The sequence below is a fragment of the Balaenoptera musculus genome, chromosome 3 (assembly GCF_009873245.2).
Source record: "Balaenoptera musculus isolate JJ_BM4_2016_0621 chromosome 3, mBalMus1.pri.v3, whole genome shotgun sequence".
Taxonomy (NCBI): Eukaryota; Metazoa; Chordata; class Mammalia; order Artiodactyla; family Balaenopteridae; genus Balaenoptera; species Balaenoptera musculus.
This window is the reverse complement of record NC_045787.1, coordinates 69825831-69851414: the sequence shown is the minus strand read 5'-3', so window position 1 is coordinate 69851414 and position 25584 is coordinate 69825831. Positions and strand designations below refer to the sequence as shown.

The 25584-nt window shown below is 36.1% G+C and overlaps 1 protein-coding gene across 16 annotated transcripts in view; it reads left to right on the top strand.

The window, feature by feature from the left end:
* Window positions 1-25584, top strand: part of MEF2C (myocyte enhancer factor 2C) — a 164492-nt gene that overhangs the window by 74384 nt on the left and 64524 nt on the right. For all 16 annotated transcript variants that reach the window (XM_036846481.1, XM_036846478.1, XM_036846483.1 and 13 more), the window contains one exon: window positions 16552-16755. In XM_036846481.1, the coding sequence (XP_036702376.1) occupies window positions 16552-16755 (204 nt within the window). The remainder of the gene's footprint in view (window positions 1-16551; window positions 16756-25584) is intronic.

The following is a 25584-nucleotide window of genomic DNA, read 5'->3' as shown; positions in this document are numbered from 1 at the left end:
AGTGAGACTAGAACTGATTCGTGTTTTAAAACTTTTTATTGCTACATGTGTAAATTATAATGAATAGAAGTTGTTATTTATGCCATCAAAGCCAGTATGCCATTAAGAGGTAAAGAAACTTTTTAGATTTTCAGATTTATACTCCTTTAAATTATTACACTTAAGGTACATATGACTTGAACTATTTTTCGCTGAAAATTGAGCTAAAGGATGAACAATGCTAAGATTTATGATGGATTCCTTCAGTGTTTTCCTACACATTGTGTATTGCTGTGGGTCAAGCCAAAAAGCAATAATTCTGTCAATATAAAACCACAGTATTTTTTAATTGATTTATAGGTTGAAATTGAAATTAAGACTGAAATATTGAACATCATATACCACTGACTATTTAGATCTTACTGTTTGAACTAGCACCTATTTGGGGTGCAGTCAAAATTTTATATGAATTAGCATCTACACTTCATTAATAATGTCAGTTAATTTGGGGGTTCATGAAATTTATTGTATCTTCCTTTTGCTTACAAGGACAAAAGAAAGTTTTTGCAGTTGAATTCATGAGCTTTCATTATGCTTTATAGAGGAATATAAAACTCACACAGGCATGCGAGAATGTTAACACTATACTTTTGAGCTAACGATTGAACGTTTTTTCGTAATTTAAATATAGTTGCGTCTACAATTGCTGTTACTCTCACCCGTGTTAGAAGTCATGATAACTTTAAGAGAAGAAAACTTATTTAAATTCAGCTTAGTTAATCTTACATTTTTTAATCCTGAAGATGAATTCCTTGATTTTATTCTATAGAATTTAGGATCTGTGTAGTCTTTTCTTCGTCTTTAGGTTCAGTTGGCCCTTTAATTCAATACTCTTAAATGGGATTGGTAAAATTGAAAACTTCCATGTTTTAATATATATTTCAGTGATTATTTTAAATGGCTATTGACAATCTTAAACAGCCATCTTACTTATAAATATTTGTCATGCGTGCCTCTCATCTACTGTAAGAGTGATCATAAGAGCCATTTGGGAGAGAGCCTGGAAGATGTAGGTCACTTCTGATAATCAGCACCAGCAAATCTGCAACAGCATGTCATACGAAGTGAGGAGACACCCCTAACCTAGGCTCACTTTAAAGTATGTGTGCACATGTTGAAAAGAGAAACATTAACTGCTTTGCCCTTTCTGAAGCTTCCCCACTGTAGACTCCCTAACAGAACCTCACACGATAGCTCACTGTCATCTTTTCTCAAAAGCAGTAAAAGCCTGCCCTGCCATTGCAGGTGTTTATTTGGCTATACAGAGAACAGGGTGTGTTTTTACAGAATAAGAAATACTGACTTAAAGTGTGAAATGAAATATTACAGAGCTGATGCGATAAGTTGTATATCATTGAGAAATAAAACTGTGGTAAAACAGAGTGGCTGACTGTTTAAGTTGAATTTTGCCCTTACTTTATTTTTCATTATGGCAGTAGCAACAGCTAAAAATCATAAACTCCAATTGTATACCTAAAATAGTTTAGGGGAGGAAAAAAAAGTAACAGCTAGTTTTTGTTTTGTTTTTTTAATTTTCCAGAGTCTCCAAGTTTATGAAAACTACTATTTCTCAATCTCTAAGCTAAACAAGGTGGATTTCTTAAGCTAGTATGTAAAAATAAATAAAATCATGAATTGTCAATTTGTCTTACGGAAATTTTCAGGTAACTTAAAAGAAGCTACGTGTTCCAAGAACTACATATATATTACTCCATTTAATCTTTAGTAATTCCATTTACAGCTGAATAACTCATTATTTGTTGTTATAAATCAATAAATATCACTTGTTTGCAATGTGCCTAACATGAAGTATTCAGCAGTAAGCAAGAAGAATCTCATTCAGCTTACTGTCTGCCACAGAAGTCAGCCAACTGTTTCTGTAAAGGGCCAGATAGCAAATACTTTTGGCCTTGTGAGCTGTGCAGTCTCTGTCTCAACTACTCGTCTCTGCCCTCTTTCTTAGTGAAAGCAGCAAAGGACAATGTGTATACGAATGAATGTGTCTGTGTTTGAATAAAACTTTACTGGCAAAAACAGGGGGCAGGCAGGATTGGCCTGTGGGCCATAGTTGGTGGACCCCTGGCCTGGTGGGCTGAACCAGACATGAATTATGCAAATATATAACAAAAATTCTGTTCACATGTGCTATGAATGCAGCTATCCAAATGCTATGAAGGAATAACAGGAGGTGCCTTATTTAGATTGCGGATGGGAGAAAGGCCTCCCTGAGGAAATGCTGAAAGATGGGAGCTAAAAGATGACTCAGAGTTAAGCAGGTGACAACATTCCAGAGGGAACAGTGTTTGCAAAGCTCCTGAGAAAGTAAAGAGCTTGCTAAGGAGTCTAAGGAAAGCTTATGGAGCTTGAGCCTGGTGTGTATAACTTTAGAGAGATGAGAGAAAAGGTTTAGATGCTAGGAAGGGCCCAGATCACGCAGAGCTTTGAAGTCAGATAGTTAATACTAGGAGGTGGCCAAGATTTGAGCCCAAATCTTTCAGATTCAAAAACAAAACAAGCTTTTCTCTATTGTGTCACACTGCATTCTGTATAATATAATGGCTAAGAGCATGGTTTTATGTCCTTGCTTTCCCCAGTTACATCATACTGCATCCAGTGTAATACCATGGTGAAGAACATGGTTTTTAGAGACACACAAACCTTGTTCTGGCCCTAATTCTGCCACCTGCTAGCTGTGTGACCTTCCAGCAAGTGACTTAACCCCTCTGAGTTTCATCATTTCCCTCATCAGTAGAGGGGAGATTAAAAAATAGTACCCACTTCATTGGGTCATTGAGATGATTAAATTGGGGGATAAATGTAAGGCACCTAACATATAATAAATGCTCCGTAAATTTACTTGTTAGCTACTCCTGTTAAGACTCACCATCAGCTACTCTAGTTAATGTGATTTCTATCAGAACAACACCTGTGCTGTGTAGCACACTAAAGAATGGTACCTGAAACCTTCATTTCAATAGGGTGTTACCTTAAAAGGGTATCAGGGAGATGGAAGGAAAAGTGGAACAGAGTAGAGCTGGGGCACAAAGGAGCCTTTGGAAGCTAACAAGGGGCAAGAGAATCATTTCAGAGCAAGAGCCAGGTGATGGCAGAGGATGGCTTGTGGACAGGAAAGAAAATCACACAGAACATTTATAGCTTGTGACAAAGATGGGGAGAAGTCGTTTCCCAATTTCTATGCTTGTGGGACTTATTTTCAAATATATGTTACTGACCAAATTATTTTGAACTACTTATCACCATTTTTAATCACTTCTAGCTTCCAGCTTATTCTCACACTACAATTTCAATCTCTCCATCTGCATTTTTTGTTCTTACTTGTGAGTTACCTTCATCAGTTAGGCAATAATCTTACCCTCCTTCATATGGTACCAGTTGTTACTGTGCTTCTGAAGCAGCCAGATTTTTAAATGAGTTTTGTCCTCATATGACTCTTTTTGCAAACAGAATATACTTAGAAATCTGTTATAGCTGTTATATCAAGAAGAAAGATATATGAAAATTAGGCATGCTTAACCTAAATCTGTTTACTTGTGTGTTTGTATTCAAAATTTTCAGCTTTCCCACTTTGAAAGGATAGGAGAGGCAAACCCGAATTTATTTGTGTGACTTATTATAAAAAGACATTTAAATATTTGAATAACTACCAGAGAAAAATATTTGCCGAATAACACAGTTACGGCCTAATATAGTAAGTTAAAGAAAGGAGATTATTAAATGTCTTAAGTTCTTTTCTTCTATCAGACCTGGCACACTAACAGTTTTTGCCAGCAAACAAAATATCATGTAATTATCAGTGCAATAACTGGAGCACAAATTAAAGACAATTAGCAGCATTCTCCTGTTAATAGAAAAGGAGAATCCCCTTATGACTAAAGGGGATTAGTCATAGCTGTTAAATTTTCTAACTTTTTCCCTTTTCTTATGTCCTTATCTCAGTTTCTTTACATGACTTATAAATTATTTTAAATGGGCTCAGAAAAAAAAAACTGGAGAAATACGTTCAGTGTAGATGCAGCCTCTGACAGTTTCTACATACTGAGGTTTTTAAACTAAATCTGATATTTTCTAAACTAAACTGAAAAATAAAGAGTTGCCTTGATTTTCTCAGATGACTCTTCTTTAAAAAGAAACAGATTTTACTCCTTACTTTCCCCTGTTTTCCTCTATTTTACTACATTCTTCTTAGAATTTTAACTAAAATTTCAGTGGAATTTTTACTGTACCATTCCTTCAAGGTAGTATCCAGAAAATCCGTAAATAAAAGGGCTAATTACAGTTCTAAACTTGAGAGTTACAACCTACTAACCTAATATAAAATTTGTGGAAGTTGAGATAGATTCAGTCTTTAAATGTGAGGATAATATAGAAATACAAATAAATTGCTTCAAGAAAATAATTTTTTGATGAATTCTAGACCATGAGTTAAAGAACAGTCATCCAGACACACTGATTTATTTTGTCATCTCCACAAAGAGAACGTCCAAACTTGTCAGTTGCTTGTATGCATATCAAGCAAATACACATTATTTGAGGGGAAATTATGCTTTAAATACTGTAGAATAGTTATCCATGTTAGTCAGTGAATATTTGGAACCTTGCTTTAAATCAAGTGAATAAAAAGTTCAATCAGTGCAAAAGTTTTGGGTTTTTTTATCTCTAAATCCAAAGTAAACCTGCAAATAACTCATGATAATGATCATTATACTCCTTTTCCCTCAATATCATTTCTTTACAGCTGACTGCCTCCCCTATACTCATATTAAAATTTTCATTAAACTCATTTTATAAAATGAGTAAATAAATAAAAGTAGAGTATATCATAGTAATACTTTAGGACACAGTAATGCATCTCAGAACTGAATTGCAGGGTATATTGGTGCTGTGCATGCCTACTTAAAGGTCCTCCGTGCATATAAGTTAAATCATTCTTTTGTTAATCTTAAAATCACCAAGGGGAACATTTTTTTTTAGAGAGTTGGAATTAACTGGTCAGAGACTGAAAAAGAAAGCCAGAAGGGAAAAATGACAAACTGTATTTTTGTGAGATTCCAAATCAAAGAAAGCAGTAAGTAGCCAGGGTGCTCAGATGTATGTTTAACAGCTGTGACATCAAGCCATCCCTTTCTCTTCTGTTCCTATCAATTTGAAAACAATTCAGAAATGGTTTCCCCGCTCTGTAGTTGAATCATAGAGATAGTGCACAGCATACTTTCTGTACATCCCATGTTGTGTGAGACTTTTTTTTTAATTGGCATATAGTTGCTTTACAATGTTGTGTTAGTTTCTGCTGTACAGGGAAGTGAATCAGCTATATGTATGCATATATCCCCTCTTTTTTGGATTTTCTTCCCAATTAGGTCACCACAGAGCACTGAGTAGAGTTCCCTGTGCTATGCAGCAGGTTCTCATTAGTTATCTATTTTATACATATTAGCGTATATATGTCAATCCCAATCATGTGTGGGACATTTTATACTTACACACCTAGATCTGTTCCTTTACTGCCAAAAAGATATTGTCTCAACTGCCATCAAACTATTCATTAGCTTTCCTTTAGTAGGAAGTCCAAGAGAGGCCAAAATGTTCACGAGGAAAAGGATAACTATCTCCTCTTGAATTCTGTCACTGGATTTAAGATATAAGCTCCTCCTTGAACTTGAGGGCTTCAAGACTTTTTGTTGTTTCAGTTCTAATTTGTGTATTTCACATAATTTCCATTTAAAACTGTAATTTAGAAATATTCCAATGCTTATATTTATTGTGTCTCAATCATTTTGTGTAGCAAGTTGACACGGAATGGCACCTTCCACCTGTGAGCGCATACACACACCATTCTGTGTGCTACAAATCCCCTTTTGCTTTGCAAATGCCCAAGCTTTGTATGACATTGTATTACTGAGAAACCAACACTAAAAATATTAACATTATGAATAGACCGCATAAACCAAGAGGTTTCTTCCAAACTGTAGATTAAAGAACATGTTGCTGATTGTTTCAAAAGCCATGTACTTTGCAGTCTAGACTTCCTTTAACATTGTAATTTATTCACTTAAAATGAGCTCCTTCGAAAATTATTATAGTAAGAGTATTTTTAAAGTTGACATCCCAACATAGTCTTACTGAACACAATTGGAATTCCTGCCCCCGCCAAGAATCATGGCTTTGTTTGGAAAACAAAACAAAACAAAACAATAACAACATTGTTAGTTAAATTAAAGTAAATGAAATTCCATAGTATGGAATATGTACTTGTGTTTCTTTTGAAATATGTTGGACCATTAATAGGAATAAGAGAACCACTCTAAATGTTTGGATATTTGACTTTTAATTTTAAGTTGGAACAGTTTAGCTTAAGAAATCACTAACATTTAAATAACATTTCAACAAATGTAACTGTTTGGAAACTACAACGGAGACCGCCTCCTGCCTTCTGTCTTGCAAGGATTGATTTGGAAGGCCCTGAGGGAGAAAATATTGGAGTTAGGAGGTAAAACTGAAGCCATTGTGGAAAGGAAGAAGTTACACTCATCCTGTTATGACAGGAAACATAGACAAATGTGCTTCCTGAGCATTTGCTCAGCAGGGAATGAAGTAGTCTTTGACCTTTACCTTAGGTACATTTTGACTTTGTTAAACTAGTAAACATGTTTTTGCCCCCAAAATATTAATCTGGTTTATTTGATTCTTTTCAGACTCAAATTATATATTTCATGTACATGAGGTATAGAGAAACAAGTATTTATTTTATGACTGCATCTGCAGACTGGATTTAGAATGTAAATCAGCCCCTTAACAAACCAAGCAAACCTCAACAGCATGTATAAAAAAATTTAAAACATATTGTGTTATATATAGTCTTCTCTTTTTAAAATCCAAAACATTCTTAGGCTTAAAAATGGACCCCAATAAAATGTTTTAAATCCTAAATTTAATAATTATAACTCATCATCTACCTTTTCCTCATGTACATAAATATATCAGAAATCAGCTATGACAAGTTTTAAAACCCAGACTTTGAATTTGTTAATAGACACTCAAGTTTATTAATATGCGTTCAGTTATTTAACTGTAATCTAACCCATTGTTTTATTGTGTTTCCTCGAAATAGTGTGCAATGCACAAGATTTAAAGTCTTATTTTGGGGTTTGGGGTGTTGACTTAGGGTGAGGGGTCAGTAGAGTCCTAAATTCCACATGCTAAGCCCCCTATTTTAATCCTTCTATCGCGTTCAGAATTTTAGGAACTACTGCTTGAAACCCTTTGGAAATCCTCCTGCGTTGCAGTGAAATGCGGCTCAGTTTGCTGAAGGCTAACGAGGACAATAGTCCTCTTTGCAGCAGAACACACTGCTGTCTCATCCTCGCAAGTTATGCTGCAGGGTTACAAGCACATGGTAGCAGTCTGCTTAAAAGAGTCCCTCACTGCTCTTTAAAGAGCCTTTCATTTATGGTGGCAGGCCCCGTCATTGTATAAAGGAGCGCTTGTCTAGAACACAAGTCTGCAGTGGCACTACTTCCTCCCACCGAGAGTAATCATCAAGCCTAAAGCTCGCAAGCCTTTCTAATGACAGACTGAATTAAACAAAATAAAATTGGAGGGGAATACTTTAGAACAGTTGCACCATTACTTACTGTCAGGAACAAGCCAGGGGAAGAAAAAGAGCATTTAAGAGGGCATTTCCCTTTTTTTCAATTAAAGATTGTCGCTGCAGACTCTTGACTCCATCCCTAACCCTTTAAACACATAGGAAGACCTAGCGGCTCTGGATTAGAGAGCGCATTGTATCCGTGAACTGCCCATCTTGTCCCTCATTAGTCACTCCTTTTCCTTAACTGGGAGGAAACTGAGAGATTCTTTAGGCTGTGGGTGAGGAGGGCTGGATCTAAAATATTTCCATAGGATTACCGTTGTATTCATCGTGACTCTATTTGGACGAAAAAAAACCCTGATAAAACCTCAAACCTTTGAAAATACAATTAGCTAGGTATATTAGTCCCAAACGCATTCTAAAACTATGAAACTAATATTACTTTACGAGTTAAAGAAACGAGTAAAAAGTTTCCCCACTCACTGAGCAGACTCACTGATAAGTTCAATAAGATCAGGCTGAAGGAATTCTGATTGGTGGGATGAAGTATCGGAGACCCATAGGTAAAATTATCCTTGCTTCCCTCAGTAATGCATCTGAAGTCATTTAGAGTTAGGCCTCAGTTATTCTCATAGATGTGAATAGCTGCTGTTTCCAAAGGTCTTTTTCTTTCATTTATTCTTTCCTGTAAGGTGCAAGGACTCCTACCGTTAAAGTATGGCAGGAAAGTTCTCCTGAGGTGACTTTATGAATGGAGCCAGGATTGGGAGGGTGAACAGAGGCCTGCGTGTGGTGTGGAGACTCATGATTAAATGCCCTTTCTGTTACACAGTAGTCTAACTAATTTCCGTGCCCTGTAGGAAATGATACAGGACTTGTCCTCTGTTTTAGAACTTGTTATTTACATTGACTGTGTGTAAATCAGAGACCCACCTTTTTTTATTCTGGCTGTAAACAGGCTTGTATTTGCTACCAACCAAAATGCTTCTCATTCTGTGACATTTAAATAAACATCCATAAATATAGAACTAGTGTGTGCCCACTGGTGCATGCATGTGGTTCTCACTGGCTTTAGTGGGAATGCCTGGAGGTCTGAGGGCAGAGGTAGCTGCAGAGTCCACACAAAAGGAGCTTTGGTTTATTGTCAGAACCTAGAAACCAACTTCTTCTCAATTTTAGTATTAGTAGTATTATTTTTTTTATTTTAACCTAGAAAGCTGTCCTTATACTAATTAATAAGTTGGGCACTACCCTGCTTGTGCTCATCAGAATTGCTGACATTTCTTAATGTACCTGGACAGTGCTTGATGAGTGGTTGGAGGGGTCCATGCTGTACTGACCTTCAGCCCCTGAAATGCACAGTTGTCTAAAAGAGGGAAGGAACCACTGACTAATGGAAAGAAAGATGGATTTTGTGTGAAGAGGGTTCTATTTCTAGTTCATCAGCGACTAGTTTTGTGACTGTGGATAAGGCAGTTCATGCCTTCGTTTACAGTATCATCTGAGAAATGGGGATGATAAACTGTGCCCAATAATAAGTTAAAAGAGATGCTGTCAAATGGAGCAAGATAGCTTAGAAAGTCTCTGAAAACTTCTTAGAAAAAAGTCACCAAATAAAGTCAACACTCTTATCTAAAAACAGTTATAAAAAAATATGATATGCTCCAATTTCACCAACAAACCCACACACAAAATTTGACCCAATCCAGTTTTTCTCCTATTCATTTTTACCAAATGTACATTTTTACTATAAGTTAGTGTGACAAAAAAGAAAAATAACTATGTGAAATTTTCCTCTCTCAGTGGCAAACTTCTTATTAACATAATTTGAGCGTGCATGGAAATTCATTTTTAGCCATTCAGTTTTGATTGCAAAAAAAAAGAGTAATTATTCCATCCATCTATCCATTCATTCATTCAATGAATATTTAGCCAAGTATTGTTCTGGGACTTCAGGTTACAAGAGCAGACAGGAGATGTTCCGGGCTTTCAAGGGAAGCTTGAGGTTTAGTTGAGAGAGCAGTCTTTTACAGTATGTAACAAGAAGTGACTGAGCCTGATGCATCAGAAAAAAAATACTACCTACCTTGTATAGTGTTTCACAGTCAACAAGTCACTTACACTTGTGTGTTCCTTAGTTTAACTCTCATCATAACTCTGTAAGATATCTGTTATTACCTCCACTTTACAGGTGAGGAAACTGGGGTACGGGTAAGTTAAACAATTTACCCGAGGCCAAGGACACACGGCTCATACACGGCAGAGCTTAGACCTGATTTTCAATTCCCATGTTTTTGCTTCCACAGTACAGAGCCCCAGTAATGATGCATATATACTGCTTCTTTTTAAATATTTTAATGTGAATTTGCTATTTTATCAATCTGGACAGTTGTTTTTCTGTGCATTTTCAGCACTATACCTAATTTAATATTGTCTACTCCAATTCTTTACAGTCTTTTATATCTCTTCTAACTACAAAAAGAAAGTGATCCAGTTTTATTTCTTGGAATATTAAAATTAGAATGACTATGGTAACATATTGATGAGATTGAGTAACCAAAACATAAGACATTCTACAGAATGAAATTGCAGAAATAGATTCTTGTTGTAAACTGTATTCCATTCACTCTAATCTTCCTCTTTACCCAAAGGTCTGTGCTACGTAGGCATAGAATCTGCACATCTAAATCTGGAATAAATCTTTTAAAGGTGTCTAGTCCAGCTTCCTGTTTAATTCAGGAACGCCTTCTAGACCTTCCTTGATATGCAGCCCTACTTAAACATGTTCAGGAATGAACTGCTTCTTACTTCATGAGACTAGATCCACTCTTGGACAGTTCTCATCACTAGGTTTCCCCCTGTTTTGAACCTCTTTATGATTTTCAGCAATGCTTTCTAACTCTGCTCTATAGAACAAAACAGAATAACTCATCTGCCTCTTCACATGGCCACGAAGTCTACAGATCTTGGAAAGTGTTTGGCATTTCTCTTTTAACTCTGTTTTTCTGGGTTAAACATTCCAGATTCCCTCAATGATTTCTCCTGCAAAATTATTCTCAGACCCTACATCGACCTGTTTGCCATCCTATAGATGCTCTAATTTTGTCAGTGTCACCCAGTGTCTTCTTAAAATTCTCAGAGCTGAATATAGTACCAAAGATTAGTTAGTGCTAACTAAGAGATCATTAGGATAATTAGTTCCCACTGTGGAACACTAAAACTTCAGATCCTTTTCCCAAAAACAGCTATCATGTTAGTTTTCCTCCAACCTGAGATTATATAATTCTGGTTTTTTTTTTTAATACGAACGAAGACTTTAAAATTACCTCTGTTTCTTGTCGTTTGTGACCCAGCTTTCTGTAGAGAGAGCTATGTATGTATAAAGACTCTACCATCTGCTGGGTTATCACCCAGATTTGTGTAGTGTGTGGATCTGATAAGCATGCAAGCTACATCTTCATCTACACCACTGATAAAAATGGTGCCTGGGACAGGAAAGTTACTGTTGAACTCTGTGGCCCTTTGCAAGAGACTGTCCTTAAAGTTAACACCAATTAATTAATTCATATTTAAATCATCTACATTACTACTAGCTAATCTCAAATATATAATATTGTGATGAGGATTTCATCAAATACGTTGCGAAATACATGTTCTTTAAAAATCTGATCTCATTAGAAAGTTCAGTAAATTTTTGCTCAATGAATGCAGTCATCTGAATTCTTAGATCCTCCCCCCTTTACCTCTGTATCCTGTGATTGTAAAATTCAGTTTTTACCTTCACACTTTTCTTTCCTTCATGGTGAGTCATCAGGGCAAGGAATAAAGACCACTTTTCTCTGAACTTTTTGAATTATTTTTTTCTTTCTTCAAGAAAAGTAAAACAATAAATTGTCAAAAAGACAAGTTTAAAAATTATCTACTTTTAGCAGAAAATTTTATTGAGACATTCAGTTTAAAATAGAGTATTTCCATTCCATAATCCATCGTTCATTGAGTATCCATTGGTCAGTCTTTGTGAGGCCAGAGGTGGGGTCTTCAGGGAGCTCAAAAAGCCAGCAGGAGAGGCAGACTCAAACAACCAATCAACTCTGTAATATTAGAATAAGTCTCATAATAAAGGTTTGTAAAAAGCTCTAGAGGATAACAACGAGGGAGGAGTGTGTTATCTGAATGTGACAATGAAAGCTTCATAGAAGAAGTTGACATTTAAAGGAAGCCTTACAGCACCATGGGAGCCTGCCAGCGGCCAGATGGAAAGGGGGAGGGACGTAATGCCATGATCAGCTTTCTCTGAGTACAAGATAAGAAATAACCAATATGGTAGATTTCATTTCATATTCATCTTGATTGGGTTAACATCTACTGTTATTTTTCTTGCTCAGTCTAGAAGAAGGATTGGTCAGAAAACAAAAACTGAATTCACCCAACTCTGGATAAAAATACAATTCAGATCATTACACATGACTGGAAATATAACATTATTAGCCAAGGAATATATTTTGATTCAAATGAAGGAAATTCCTTTGGAGCTTTAAGGAATTAAATGACTGTTTTTCCTCCAGCCATGAGGATGAGACATGAACAGGGGAGATATATATTTACATGTAGTAGAAGCCTGTACACCCAGCACCAATGTCTGACGTGGAGAACGCTCAGTCGGTATTGGTCGGCACAATGGCATGTAGAAAATGCTCAATAAAGATTGCTTGAATTACTTTCATGTTTCTGTAAATAGATCTTCCTTATTTCTTTATAAGGAATATAAATTGTATGGAGCTGTATTTAATGAATGTTCCTTTTCTCAATTTCAAATTCTAATTTCAATTATTGATTCATACCTAATAAGTTCTAGAGTAATTGTCAGCATGAGATGTGTGATGCCTGCCCTTATGCTAGGATTTAAAACTCGAGGTTAATACAAAACTTAATACTGAATGTCTTAATAAAACATCATCATTACATTTGAGGCTGTTTCAAGAGGTAAAGAAAAAATACATAAAATGCTCAATGTTTACAGAGTAGTCTTGCTTTCCATACATACATTACATATGAAGTCTCTTTAATTTTGAAAACTAAATGTAAATTATAGTGCCCACTTAAATAATATTGGTTTTATTCTCTTCTTGGTGCACCTTGATTGATGTAAACACTGGAAAAGAGCATCTCTTTGCCTAACTGCTGTAAAAACAGTTTTCCATCTCACCTAAGGTTCAAAATATGTTATTGAAATAGAAATGGACTTGTCCCCATTACAAACAATTGTCAAGTTATGAAAAATGTAATCATTACAATACATTATTATATTTAAGTATAAAAGCTCTGAATTGAAATCTTTGTCATTGAGTGGCATATTTTAAACAAAGGGTAATATCCCAGTTCTCTTAAGAAAGCTTAATGCTGAAAAACAATTTTATCTAACTGTGAACAATGAGAAAAAGCATTATAAAATACATTTTGAGTATGCTATGAAGAATATGAACATAATACAGAATTAAACTTAGTGCAATTAAGAGTAGGTTTTGAAGATATTTTCTTAAATGCTTTAATATAGTCATCATCATTTCAGTTTGCAGTTTTAATGAAAAGAAGCCATATGCACTGACTTTCTGACAGGTATTATTAAATAAGTATGCATTATCCAGCAGCCTATTTGGTTACACAAAAGTTGAGGAGTACCTAAAAGTAAACACAAGTAGTGGCTTTAATGATATTTCTGTGCTGAAATGTACTTTGAGGGTGAGTGTTGTAACGTGCTAAATTCTGAGGTTTGAGTACAACAGAAACCATACTGTATCGAGACATTCCACCTACAGTTTGTGGTCATGAAAGTCTGATTAAAAGTGGTTTTAGATATATGAAAGTATTTTGGGTCAGTGCCTTCTGCATTGAACGTACTCTGTAGCCTACTTCACTAAACAAAATACCAATGTGCAAGTATATTTGCATAACTAAATTGCATCTAAGAGAATTATTAAAAGACATTTTGTATAAATCTGTATAATTAATGGTGATACTTTTTAATCCATTCCAAAAAGATAGTCTTTATTTAGCTCATTCCTAATACCAGTCATGACTCATCTGAATGAACCAGAATAAAAAAATTTCTAAAGTAGTATGATAATCAGATATGAAAATAAAACACTGGCTATATTTTATAAGCACAGTTTAATAAGTCAATAAACATAAAACAGAAGGTAAGACACTGGAAATAAAACACTAGCTATATTTTATTAGAAGCACTTTAGTAAGACAATCAATAAACATAAAACAGAAGGTGAAACATTGGCAATCATTACAAAGAAAAATTATCCCAGTTGCAACGTAAATAACATATCTGAGTAGATATTGACTAGCCGATGTGGGCTGGTAGATACCTAAATGCTGTATTTTCCAAAGAATGATCAGTGGGAATTCCATAGTTCAGCTTCATCTTTCTATCAGGAAGACTGTAGTAAGATCCTCAAATAGCCTTGATCAGGACTCTTTGAGCCACTAAGACAGGTATATTTTGTAAGTTCTTCTCCTGTAAGTCAACTAAGAAAGGGATGGGAACTAAGATTTATTGAGCTTCTACTTGAAACACAAAGCTTGATACTGTACATATGTTATTTTATGTAATCCTTGCAGCAACACCACAAGTAGGTGTTATCTCCATTTTATAGATGAAAAATCAAACTCGGAGAAAAATCAGATTTGAAGAAGTTAAGTGAATTTCTCATGACTAATAAATAGCAGATCAGCATTCAAATCCAGGGTCCCCTGAATCCAGACCCCATATTCTTCCCTTTCTATCATGCTGCCTTCAGTGCAGATGTGATTAAAGAATATAATCATTATTAAAGTGTAGATTTATCTTTTTAAAATTCTGTTTATGAGTTGCTAAATAAAAATTTGGTGGGGAAAGCTATCACAGTTTTATATAACATACATCACTTTGATATTTCTAAAAACGACATAATAGTTTTCCCTATTTCGTTTTTTATACTACAGATTTTTAACGTGTGCCCATATGTCTGCTGTTCTAGGCACTGGAGATACAGCAGTGGGCAAAATAAAAATGGTACATGCCCTTGTGGAACGTGCACTGCAGTGGAGGAGACAGACATTAAACAAATGATCACACACAAAATTATACAAGTTATAAAATATGATAAGTACTATAAGAAAAAATAAAGGGTGATGGGTAAAACAATAAGTATTAACAGAAGTGTGGGGAAATGAGGAGACCAGGAAGTCAGCTTTTCTGTCTGCTTGTCCACACTTCCTGTCAACACATTTATTTAGGCATGTGGGATAGGGGACATTCAAAGTCCACTCAGCGGTCTCTAGTTTGGGTGACTGAGTTTATGGTGAGATGGGGGACCCAGGAAGGGGAGCAGATTTGAGGGTGAAGGTGAGTTTGGGCTTTGGGGGTTTGAGATTCCTAGGACTTTTAGATAGACACGTGAGTGGAGGACATCCATGGGGTGGCTGGAGACAAAGAGAAAGATAAGTAGCGGGACTCGAGATTTAGGAGTTACACCCAAGTAGGTAGTAGATAAAACTCAGCTGACCTCTGCAAGATGGGTTGGATTTGAAGTTGAGGAAAAAAATTTAAATAGTCACCTTTGAAAATAACAACTAAAAGTCAGTCAGCATTTCCCAGGGTAGATGCCTCAAAAACCTGGTTCGGAAGAATGAGAGTAAGTGCTCCTCAAAATAAATAAATAAGCAAAGAAATCAACGTTCTGTCAGCAGTAAGTTTGGGAAGCAGGTTAAAGTTTAAAAAGTTCCTCAGCCTTTAATATACCACTGTGCCTCATTTCCCAAACATAGTGGACCATTGAACTTTTGGTCTTAAGGAATATTTTGTAGAAATAATATTCTACAAAAGACCTGCTGGGAAACACTGGACCATGAAGTATAAAGGCTTATACTTAAGAATGTTCATGGTTTTTGGTGGGCAGACTGGAGTTTAATCCAGAGAAGACTGAAACTGGGAATGGTAAAATGCATATTTGCACTGGCAGGTAGAAGTATTTGAAGCCAGAGAGGGGAGCTGTTGTGGCCGGCCCATCAGGAAATGGCAGTGACAAGAGTGAGGTTTTGAAGATTAGGATGAATCGAGGAGGGAATGGTTTCAGACAGGGAGATCGTCTAGGACAGGAAGCTGATAAAGACATGAATGATAGAGCTGCCTGGGAAATAGACAAGAAAGTGTGAACCTGAGAAACATTTTGAGGGAAGGAATTGTGGGACTTGGTAATAGATTAGAGTAAAAGAAGAGAAAGGCAAAGATGGCAATACAGTTTCTGGCTTGGGAGAGGAAGAAAGATACACAGAAGAATGAAACCAAAACCCTAACAAGAGTTATGGCTAAAGCACTTCCCAACTCCCTGCTGGATTTCTAGAAAACAGAATACAACTCTGTCTGAAAGTACAGTCAGATCCCTTCAGCGTTTTCAGTTCAATGGCATGAGACTAAACAGTTTTGAGAAATTTTGAACATAGATCTAAAATACTGTGTCCATAATGTCATGTCGAGTCTTCACATGGCCAAAAAATAAGCTCCGAATTTATAATTAAGAAATATGCTAACCCTGCTGAAATTGACTCTTTTAAATCTTGAATTGCTCAAAGAAACATGAACAGTTCTCTGGTCACCTTCATTAAAATGCCCTACGTTAAATCTGGCATTTGCAGTTTCACATTCAGCAGCAAGCTAGAAATCACACATTTTCAAATTCTAAGCAGAAATTAGTTTTAGATTTATTTGCTTTCTTTCCAAATGTGTTAGTGCCCGAGGGCTCTGACAACAACACACGTTGTTTTATAAAGGAAAAAAGTACTGTTTTATTTTTAAAGGCATGCTTTTTTTTTTTTTTTTTTTTAAAAAAACGTGTCTGCTTTCTTTTTTCCAGGTGACATTTACGAAGAGGAAATTTGGGTTGATGAAGAAGGCGTATGAGCTGAGCGTGCTGTGTGACTGTGAGATCGCGCTGATCATCTTCAACAGTACCAACAAGCTGTTCCAGTACGCCAGCACGGACATGGACAAGGTGCTGCTCAAGTACACCGAGTACAACGAGCCGCACGAGAGCCGGACGAACTCAGACATCGTGGAGGTGAGCGCGCATGCGTGCCTGGTGAACCCCAAACAGGCAGAGACGCGGGTGTTCAGACCTCCCCCTCCCTTCCCCCCACACACAAGCACATCTTCCTTTACCTAAGATGCTCATATTCCCACAGGTGTACCCAGGTTTAAAGCCCCAACTATTACTCCACCCTCTGTCTTTCTCAAAATGCAGGTTAGAGCGGTATGATAATAGGGACTACATGAATCTGGTCCTTGCTAGAAATCAGGCACCTGGGTCAGGCCACCAGAATGGGGAAGTGTGGCCAGGGGATGGCTCGCCCACATTTTAGATTACTTCTCATGATTTCTTTTAAGTATATACTAGTTTCCCAGCAAAGAAAAAAATATTTTAAAATGAGCTCACCCCAACTTTTCATTTGTTTTTCATTTTATGTCTCTTCTTTCTAATTCATTCTTCCTAATGTATTCATGCTGAAGGAGTAAAGACAATTATTCTCCTAGAAATCTTTTCCCCCAAATTATATCATTTAATATAGCATTGTTAATATACATGGAATCAGAAATCTGATGGAAATGAATTTCTAAATGTTACTTGGTATTTTATCAAAGTTAGATTTAAAACATTGTTCCATTGTGCCAAAAATAAATAAGCATGGTGTTGAAACTCAAAAATATTTTTGATTAGTTAGCATAAGTAACACTGCTGTACAGTTTTAAATGCTTCTCACATGTATCCTATTTAAATGTTATCGCCTTATAGTACCCTTTGTAAGCAATGAATACTAAACCAAAAAGGAAGAGGTGTAATGAGGTATATGTCCCCGTTATACAGAGATATAATGCCCCCCATCTGTCTATTTTCCTCACCTATCTATCTCCTTGTGGTTTCCTAGATTGTGACTGCTTTCCCAGAATTAAGAGAAAATAAATGTTTCAAAAGTATGTATTCAGCATCAATCTGCCAGAGTACAAGTTATTCTTGCCATTGCTTAAATTGTTTAAACTGGTTTTAAAAAAATCTAGTTCTAATCCTGATCAAATTAATCTGCCTCTCACATCCATCTTCTCTTTACCTGTTATAATTGTCTAAGGTTAATTCTCGTTTCTTTACTTTTATTTGGAAGTTTTTTAAAAGTATTGAGCTGATCAATTAAATTTTTTTATTTTTTGCCTAGTAAGGCCAAGCAGATAATTTCAGAGAAACAAAAGTATATGATGAGTAGACCTAATGTGGTGTGTATTTAAAATACTTTCAGATTTGCATTACTACACATTTAGTTTTTCATTGACTGATAATTTTAATTGTGGGCCTGCCTTGATCTTGAAATTTAAGATCATTTATAAAACTTACCTAGTATGTATTTCAGATAGTATTTTATTCATGTACACATATAAGTGTGAAAATACATAAACATAAATATTAACAGACAGTTGTCAGTTGTCAAACCTCATGAGTGCTTTCATGTGCATGCTTGTGTACATTCACACACATTTAACATAAGTTCTGAACAGAAAACAACTCTATACTCAAAACTCCACCTCATTACCAAAATCATTACAACAAACATTGCAGGGTAACAAAAAAATCTGAATTGGAATTTGTCATCAGACTTGAACTGCTCCAGTTCTTAATATGATGGGAAGTGCAGTAGAACCATATTAAACTAGTTGAAAATTTGTTGACTTTTAAAATTTGTTTTCTAAGGAGTTTAAAAATCTATAAAATTGTATTCTGAGGGCTTTGCTCAGGAATATACTATGTGGTTTAAAGGAGATTTAAAACTTCACATACTCTAGAGATTTTCATATTCTTGGACAGATGGGTATCTGAGCTAGACTTCTTCAAGGTCATGAGAAGAACATTGGGTTGAAAGTTAAAGGGCTTGCACTTGAACCCTTGCCTTGCACAGTCTTACTGGGTGACAAATGAGCTACTTCTCCCCGGGGGCGGGAGGGGGCGAGTTTTCTCATCTCAAAAATGAAGGCAGTGAATTTGAAAGTCTGTACAATGTAATTCTTTAAAAAGCAAAAAGAGTAAAGTAGCAACTCCACTATTATCCTGCACTTAACATCAGTAGATGAAAGTTGTGAATCTCTCAAAACGACATTCTGAGGCTCCTAGACCAAAACTAGAGATGGTTTGATTCTTTGGATGAAAATAACATATAAGTCTAACACGATGTGGGACTGCCCTGCTCAACTACGTGAATCACACAGTCTTCACCCATTCGGCTTTCCCACACCTTAGTAATAACTGAGATGATGGAGAAAGAAGTAAAGTGGGACCCCTAAGCTTGACAAAGTTTATACCATAAAAATACATAGAGTACTCTCCAAAGTGCACCTCACTGAAATCAGTATGCTTGAGATACTTGATGGAGAAGAGGGGATCTGGGTAGGAAGCTGCGTTTTTAACGAGTTTCCCAAGTAATTCTTAGACCCACTAAGTTTGAAAACCTCTAGAAGACTAAGACATAATTGTGTTGGAGGCTAAGAACCTGTGATACATCAGGGACTTGAGAAATCCATTCTTAGAATGGATCTAACACAAAGTTGAAAGTTAGGGTAGTTTACTACTCCTGGGTAAAATTTTAAATCCTATTTATTTTAATTTAATGTAATACAGTTAACTGAGTAAGTTTAATGAGGAGCATAATATGTTTCATGAAGGGTCATTAGTTTTATATTTCCCATTTGGACCATTACCCCTCTCCCTTAACCTTCTGAAAACAGTTTACTCACAAGAAAAAAAGATTGGCATAGAGAGAGAAATAATATGTTTCCCAGCATTCGGACTGAAATACAAATTTCTGGGCCGTACCAGAGTAGTGTTACAGGGTCATAGGAAATTGTGCAGCACGTGGGTGTTGAAAAAGATTCCTTCTTTTAGCAAAAAAGCTCTTCGTAATTATCATATCTTTGCTTGATAATTAGCACTACTGTTACAATGGCACAAAGACTTACAAAGACTTAATAGACAAACCGGGATTTTTTTTTTTATTATTACATTATAATGCAGCTTGAATATCTGTTTAGCTACAATATATAAATATGCCAGATTTTGTAAATGTGTTAAATTTTTAATCCATTGGTTAGAAAAAAACCAAAAAACAATTATTGTATTAAAAGCACTTCCTTTGAAGAAAGTCCATTTTATTTAGCTCTGTGACAAGTATACTAGATATTTATCCAAAATGCTAGCTTGTGAGGCTGTGGAAATTCAGTAGGGGCTCTGATGGTTTTAAGGAACTGCCCCCTTCATCTCTTCCACCTGTCTAGCTCCACTCCTGGTTCTCTTAGCTGCCTGCCTGCTCTCACAGTTGATGCTGAGCTCTATTCTGGAAGGAGATGTGGGGTTGAGCCCTTCAGGATGACCTGAAGATCGCAGATCCCACGGAACATGCTGTAAGCCTGTAAGGCCATTCCTTCACTCAGTGATGATTTAGCAGGCACCAGCTTATGCTCAGCACTGGTCATGGAATTCTGAACCAGGAGACAGGCATTTGTGTTAAGGATATAAAAAATATATAAAAATCAGCTTGGAAACGATTGGAGGGCAAAGGAGCAATAATCTCATTAATGTAGTACAAGCTACTGAAAGGAAGGCTTAAGCTAAACAATTTAATAAAACTTTCAAACAGGTCGTTGATCACCAGATCATTCCAGGTGACCCTTGGAGTGACAGAAGTCCCAGACAGGTCACCTCCATATCCAGCACATGTTTGCTAACTGCAAAACCCATATGGGAGCATCACTTAGCACCCTGCCAGGAGGGAGCCTCTCACCACTCAGTGACTCAGCGATTCTATTGAGCTGCTCATCTAGTCTGGGCCAGTGGCTAAGAGACTAAGTGTGGACGTGGAATAAAACACAATGCCCCATCCTGCTCCCTGGCAAATCAAAAAGATGGCTGTAACACTTACAGAAGGAACCTTTGATTCACAACTCTCTCAGTAGAAGATTATTGGCTTTTTTTTTTTTTCAGATGCAAGGATGGGCAAGAAGAGTGTGTGTGTGTGTGTGTGTGTGTGTGTGAGAAAAAGAAGAGCGGGGGTGGGGAAGAAAGTAAGGGGAGAATAAGAGATGATATTTACGTGAAACTTTTTCTGTTACCTGATTCCTGTTTAAGGACTTCTAAGAACAGTTTTTCCAGCAAAATATCTCCTTGCACAGTAATACTTAAGGCCTGAATTGGGTCTGAAAAGGCCTTAAAATAGCTTATAAACTTCAGTGTTCCACAGTGCTACTGGAGGTTATCAATAAATTAACTACCTTTACATAGTTGGTGAAAATTAAGAACAATTTTTGTAGAAAAGCAAATGCAGTAAATAGTGGAATTGGACTTCTTTACAAACTCTGTATTACAAAATTCGTAAATAGTTGTAAAATATAAAAATATGTCTCTTTTACTTGAGCTTTCATTGTATCTAACTCAATAGGTTCCAATTTTATACTTATATAAAAATATAGATACATGACATTTTTATGCATACTTCATAGATGTATATTACATAGCTACTTTTCTTAAAAGAAAAAGCACATTCACTTATTTGTTTGGTCATTTGTTGAATTTTCATTCTTTCATGTGTTCACTGAACAAAGATTGGCTGAATTCCTGCCATATGCTATGTGCCATGGAATGCCTGGAGATATGAACATAAACAAGGCCCCTCAAGGACTCTTGGTCCTTAAGATCGCTCACAAGGCCACGCATGATCTGGCCCCTGTATTTCTCTTCCTCTCTAGCCTCACCTTTTGCTATTTCCCTCCAACCAAACCCCCCCAGTTCCCATCCTATACTCAAGCCACCTAATGATGTTTATATCCTTCAACTTCTCCAAACCTTGTTTGTTTTGTCTTCAACATTCCTTACTAGGCCTTTACTTGGCTTTTATTTATCCTTCATTCAAGTCAGGTCCCAATTTATACTTTTGGAAGTATCCTGGAGATGCCTCATAACTTGTGTTAGGTGCTTTTCCTGTATTATAGTCATAATATGTTCTATTTTCCCTATCAAGGCGCTGTTGAAGCTGTTATTCAATTGCTTGTTCCACACTAGATTTTAAACTCCTGGAGGGCGGGGACTGTGCACATTTTGTTTACTATCACATCTCCTGGGCTTTAATGTGAGGTCTAGAGAATGTTAGGCCATCAGAATATATTTGTAGAAAAAAATAAACAGGGGAAGACAGCTATAATAGGATAGCCACATGATCATCATACAGCATAATGTTATTCATTTAAAGTATGAAAAATATTTGTATAGCTCCTGTCCTCTGTTAAACCAAGTATGTATTTGCTTTTCAATAGATAGTATTGAAAAATGAAGAAAGGATTAGTATATTCTGTAAAGATTTAAACCTTCAGTGTTGAGGCTTCTAAGGAAAACGAGAAAGAAGTGATTTTTGTAAAAAAAAAAAAAAGGTTTTGTATATTTCTCCTAACTTGTAATGTTCATTTTTGTTTATATATCTTTAAAAGACTTTTACTAGTCCCTGTAAATCATATTTATATTTGTTCCCCAAAGTCTAAAAGGAGAAACGTGTCTAAAAATATATTCATATTTCTCATTTCTATCACAATGGATTTTTTATATGTCAAATTTGAAAATCCATTCCTTTTTAAAAATAATGCTCTTGCTTAATTTGCATATGTTTTGTAAACATGAAAAGCTGCTTCACATCTCAGTTATTAAGAAAATCACTGTTGAACAAATTAAGTGCGTGTTAGATTACTTAAGTTATATTACTTAACTTATATTATAACTTAATTATATTACTTATATATTATATAAGTTATATTACTTAAGTTATATGCACAAGGCAATAAAACTGAATTTCCTCTCATCTCTTTCATTGCACAGCTCTAATGGCTTAATACTAACACAGAGTCAACAGAAAATTGGTTATTAATAATAGTAGGAGCAGAAAAGACAACAGGTTTCGAAATACAGCCTTTTGTCAGTAGTGAAACTGCTTTATCATTATCAACATCACCATTTTATCATTATTATTTTATATGAACCACCTTGAACTGGAGCAGACCAAAGTCCTCATGATTTTTTTTTCTCAATATCTGAAAGTGAAAGGGGGAAACATATTTAGCCTGGATCATAATCATCAATATTTAATGATATTTACAGAGTTCATGGCATGTAGAACTTGGTGTTGGACAGCACATTTGAACCAAATGTTGCATTCTAGCCCTTGATAGCCCCTAGGTAAAAGTAACATTGTTTGGTTTAAAACACATCAAATAAGATATCAAAGAGTAGAACATCTTTACTTCCTCAGGATTGGTATTAAATATATGGCTGTGAAATATTCAAAAGTGAAGTTTTAGGAACAATTTCAGAGCCCTGCCTAGAGTCAGAATAGAAGATAATGAGTCTTTGATCAAAGGATATTTATTATTTCAACTGCCTCACTGCGTTTTTTAAAATTATTATTATAAATCTATTTCCCTTCCCTAAAGGAAATGATGATATTTTATTTATCTCTGTAACTCCAACTGCCAGCTCAATGTATGGCATATTGTAGACATTTAATAAATATTTTATATATATATATACACACACACACACACACACACATACATATTTACATATGTATACATACGTGTATATATAATATGTATAAAACAACTTACTGATGATCATTATGGTACAAATATTAAAATTTACCCAATTTTCTTCATTGAAGTCAGATAGGTTCTAATAGTAATAAAAGTGAGAATCTTTCAAGCGAACCAGAGATGAATAAAGATTGTTGCTGTGCAAGAAAAAAAACAAATAGGCACAGGAGACCACACAGAAATATTCCTTGTAGTCCTGGTGGAAAGCAAAAGACTTTCAGACCAACCTATATGGATTCCTGGGAAAAAGAGACACAATGGCTAGTACTTTGGCCAGGATCTGACAAGAGATAGCAGAGGGTCTCAAACAAAATGCCTCTGGCCCCGTCTGAATCACTGGGGGATCGAACTGAAAGGCTGATTCTGATTCAGTGAACATGGGGCAGGGCCCAAGAGTCTGTATTTCTGACAAGCTCCCAGGTGATGTTGATGCTGCTAGTCTGTGAACCAAGCTCTGAGTAGCAAGGATCCAGACCTCCCTTTCCAAATATCTGTTTTCTCCAGCATGGAGTTTGAAAGTACATTTTTGAACATTTATCGTACCGTAAAAAAAAGATTTTTTAAAACCGCTATTTGGTGAAACTGACTCTTGAAAGCAAGTGCATTACATTTTTGGAAGTACTACGGTATAATAGGCCTGTCATCACACAGTGAGGTGAGCACTGCTTCTCCTGGCCACCTCCCTTGTGAGTGCCCATCAGCTGGTAGTGGCTCCCTAGAGCACGTGTTGAGGGAGCTTCTGAGTTCCAGACCAGACTCGGCAGGCAAGTGTGACATGAATGGTTGGGGGTGTGTGCTGTGGGTACGGGGAGTAGTGGCAGCTATGCTTTCCTCATTATCCTCATGAGCAAAATAATTCATAGGACATTCTGGGAAAAGACTCCAGACTCGATCATTAAAAGGACTATAATTAGGCAAATGCTGCATATGCATACGACAGATTGGGTGGATAGATTATCTTATTGGAAATATATCTCATTTTACTAATAGCTGTTTGGCATGTTATCCAGTCATGTCTCAGCGGCATTTAGTGTACTCTGTGTTACCCTGAAGTTTAGCCACCTGATGGAAGTTTTGAATAAGGAAAAAAAAATTCCGTGTCAATTATTTCTAAAGGTCATAGAGTTAATGACTAGCTGGGAGGTTAATTAGATTCTGAAAGCCTCTTCATATCAATTAAATCTCTTATCTTTATGTTTTAGTAAATAAACTCAGTAACTGTTTAGAGCTACTGTTTTAGGATAAGAAATGCTGTAAACAGTAAACCCTACAATGGGTATTTGGTTTTTTTCCTCACATATGATAAAACATTATTACAAAAAACCTTATGTATGAATTAAGAATAGTAACTCTTATTCAAGAATTTCTGAATTTAAAACTTTATTTTTTGAAATACCATGCAAATTACTCCTTAGTCATAAGCAAATGCCATCACTATGACCTCAAGAAAACCATTTCGGGGAGAAAAACTAAGATCAGAGTTACCCTGAGAATGAGCTGCAAATCTAAATCCAACCCCACTCTGTTCTCCACTCTCTGTTCTCTAAACTTTTGGTTTGAAAAGTAAACTTTTGGTTTGAAAAGTAACCAAACCCTTTTCAAGGTTACTTGTACACATCTGTGAATAAGTAATATATTTAGTGCTTATGGCTGACAATTACATATTCAGTCATTTCTATCATGTGAATTCTCTTTGGATAATATAACCAGATTTCAGATGAAATGAAACAGATCTGCACTAATCATTAAGGTACCCACTAGCTGCATGTGCCTATTTACATTTTAATTAATTGAAATTAAATAAAATTAAAAGTTTAGTTCTTCAGTCTCACTGGCCACATTTCAAGTGCTCCATTGCCACATGTGACTAGTGGCTCCCGTATTGATCAGGATAGGTACAGAAATGTTCATCACCCCCGGAAATCTTCTATTGAGCAGCCCTGATGTAGGGGTGAAACTGGCGAATCTAGCGTTCTTATTCATGAGGTAACTAACATGATGGTGGATGGATACAGCCTAATAAAGGACCCGTAAACTGGAGAGGCTGCACCCAGCCATTCCATCTTTCATTTCCACAGCAGGCATTGGTTGCGTCCCCACTGGGTGTCAAGGTCTGTGCCAGGGCAGAGAGAACTAATGAGGAAAGCTGGGTCACTCAGCGTTTACTCCCAGGAACAGAATATTTGTTAAAGTAAATGGGGTTCTGTGGAGCGAGATGAGAGGA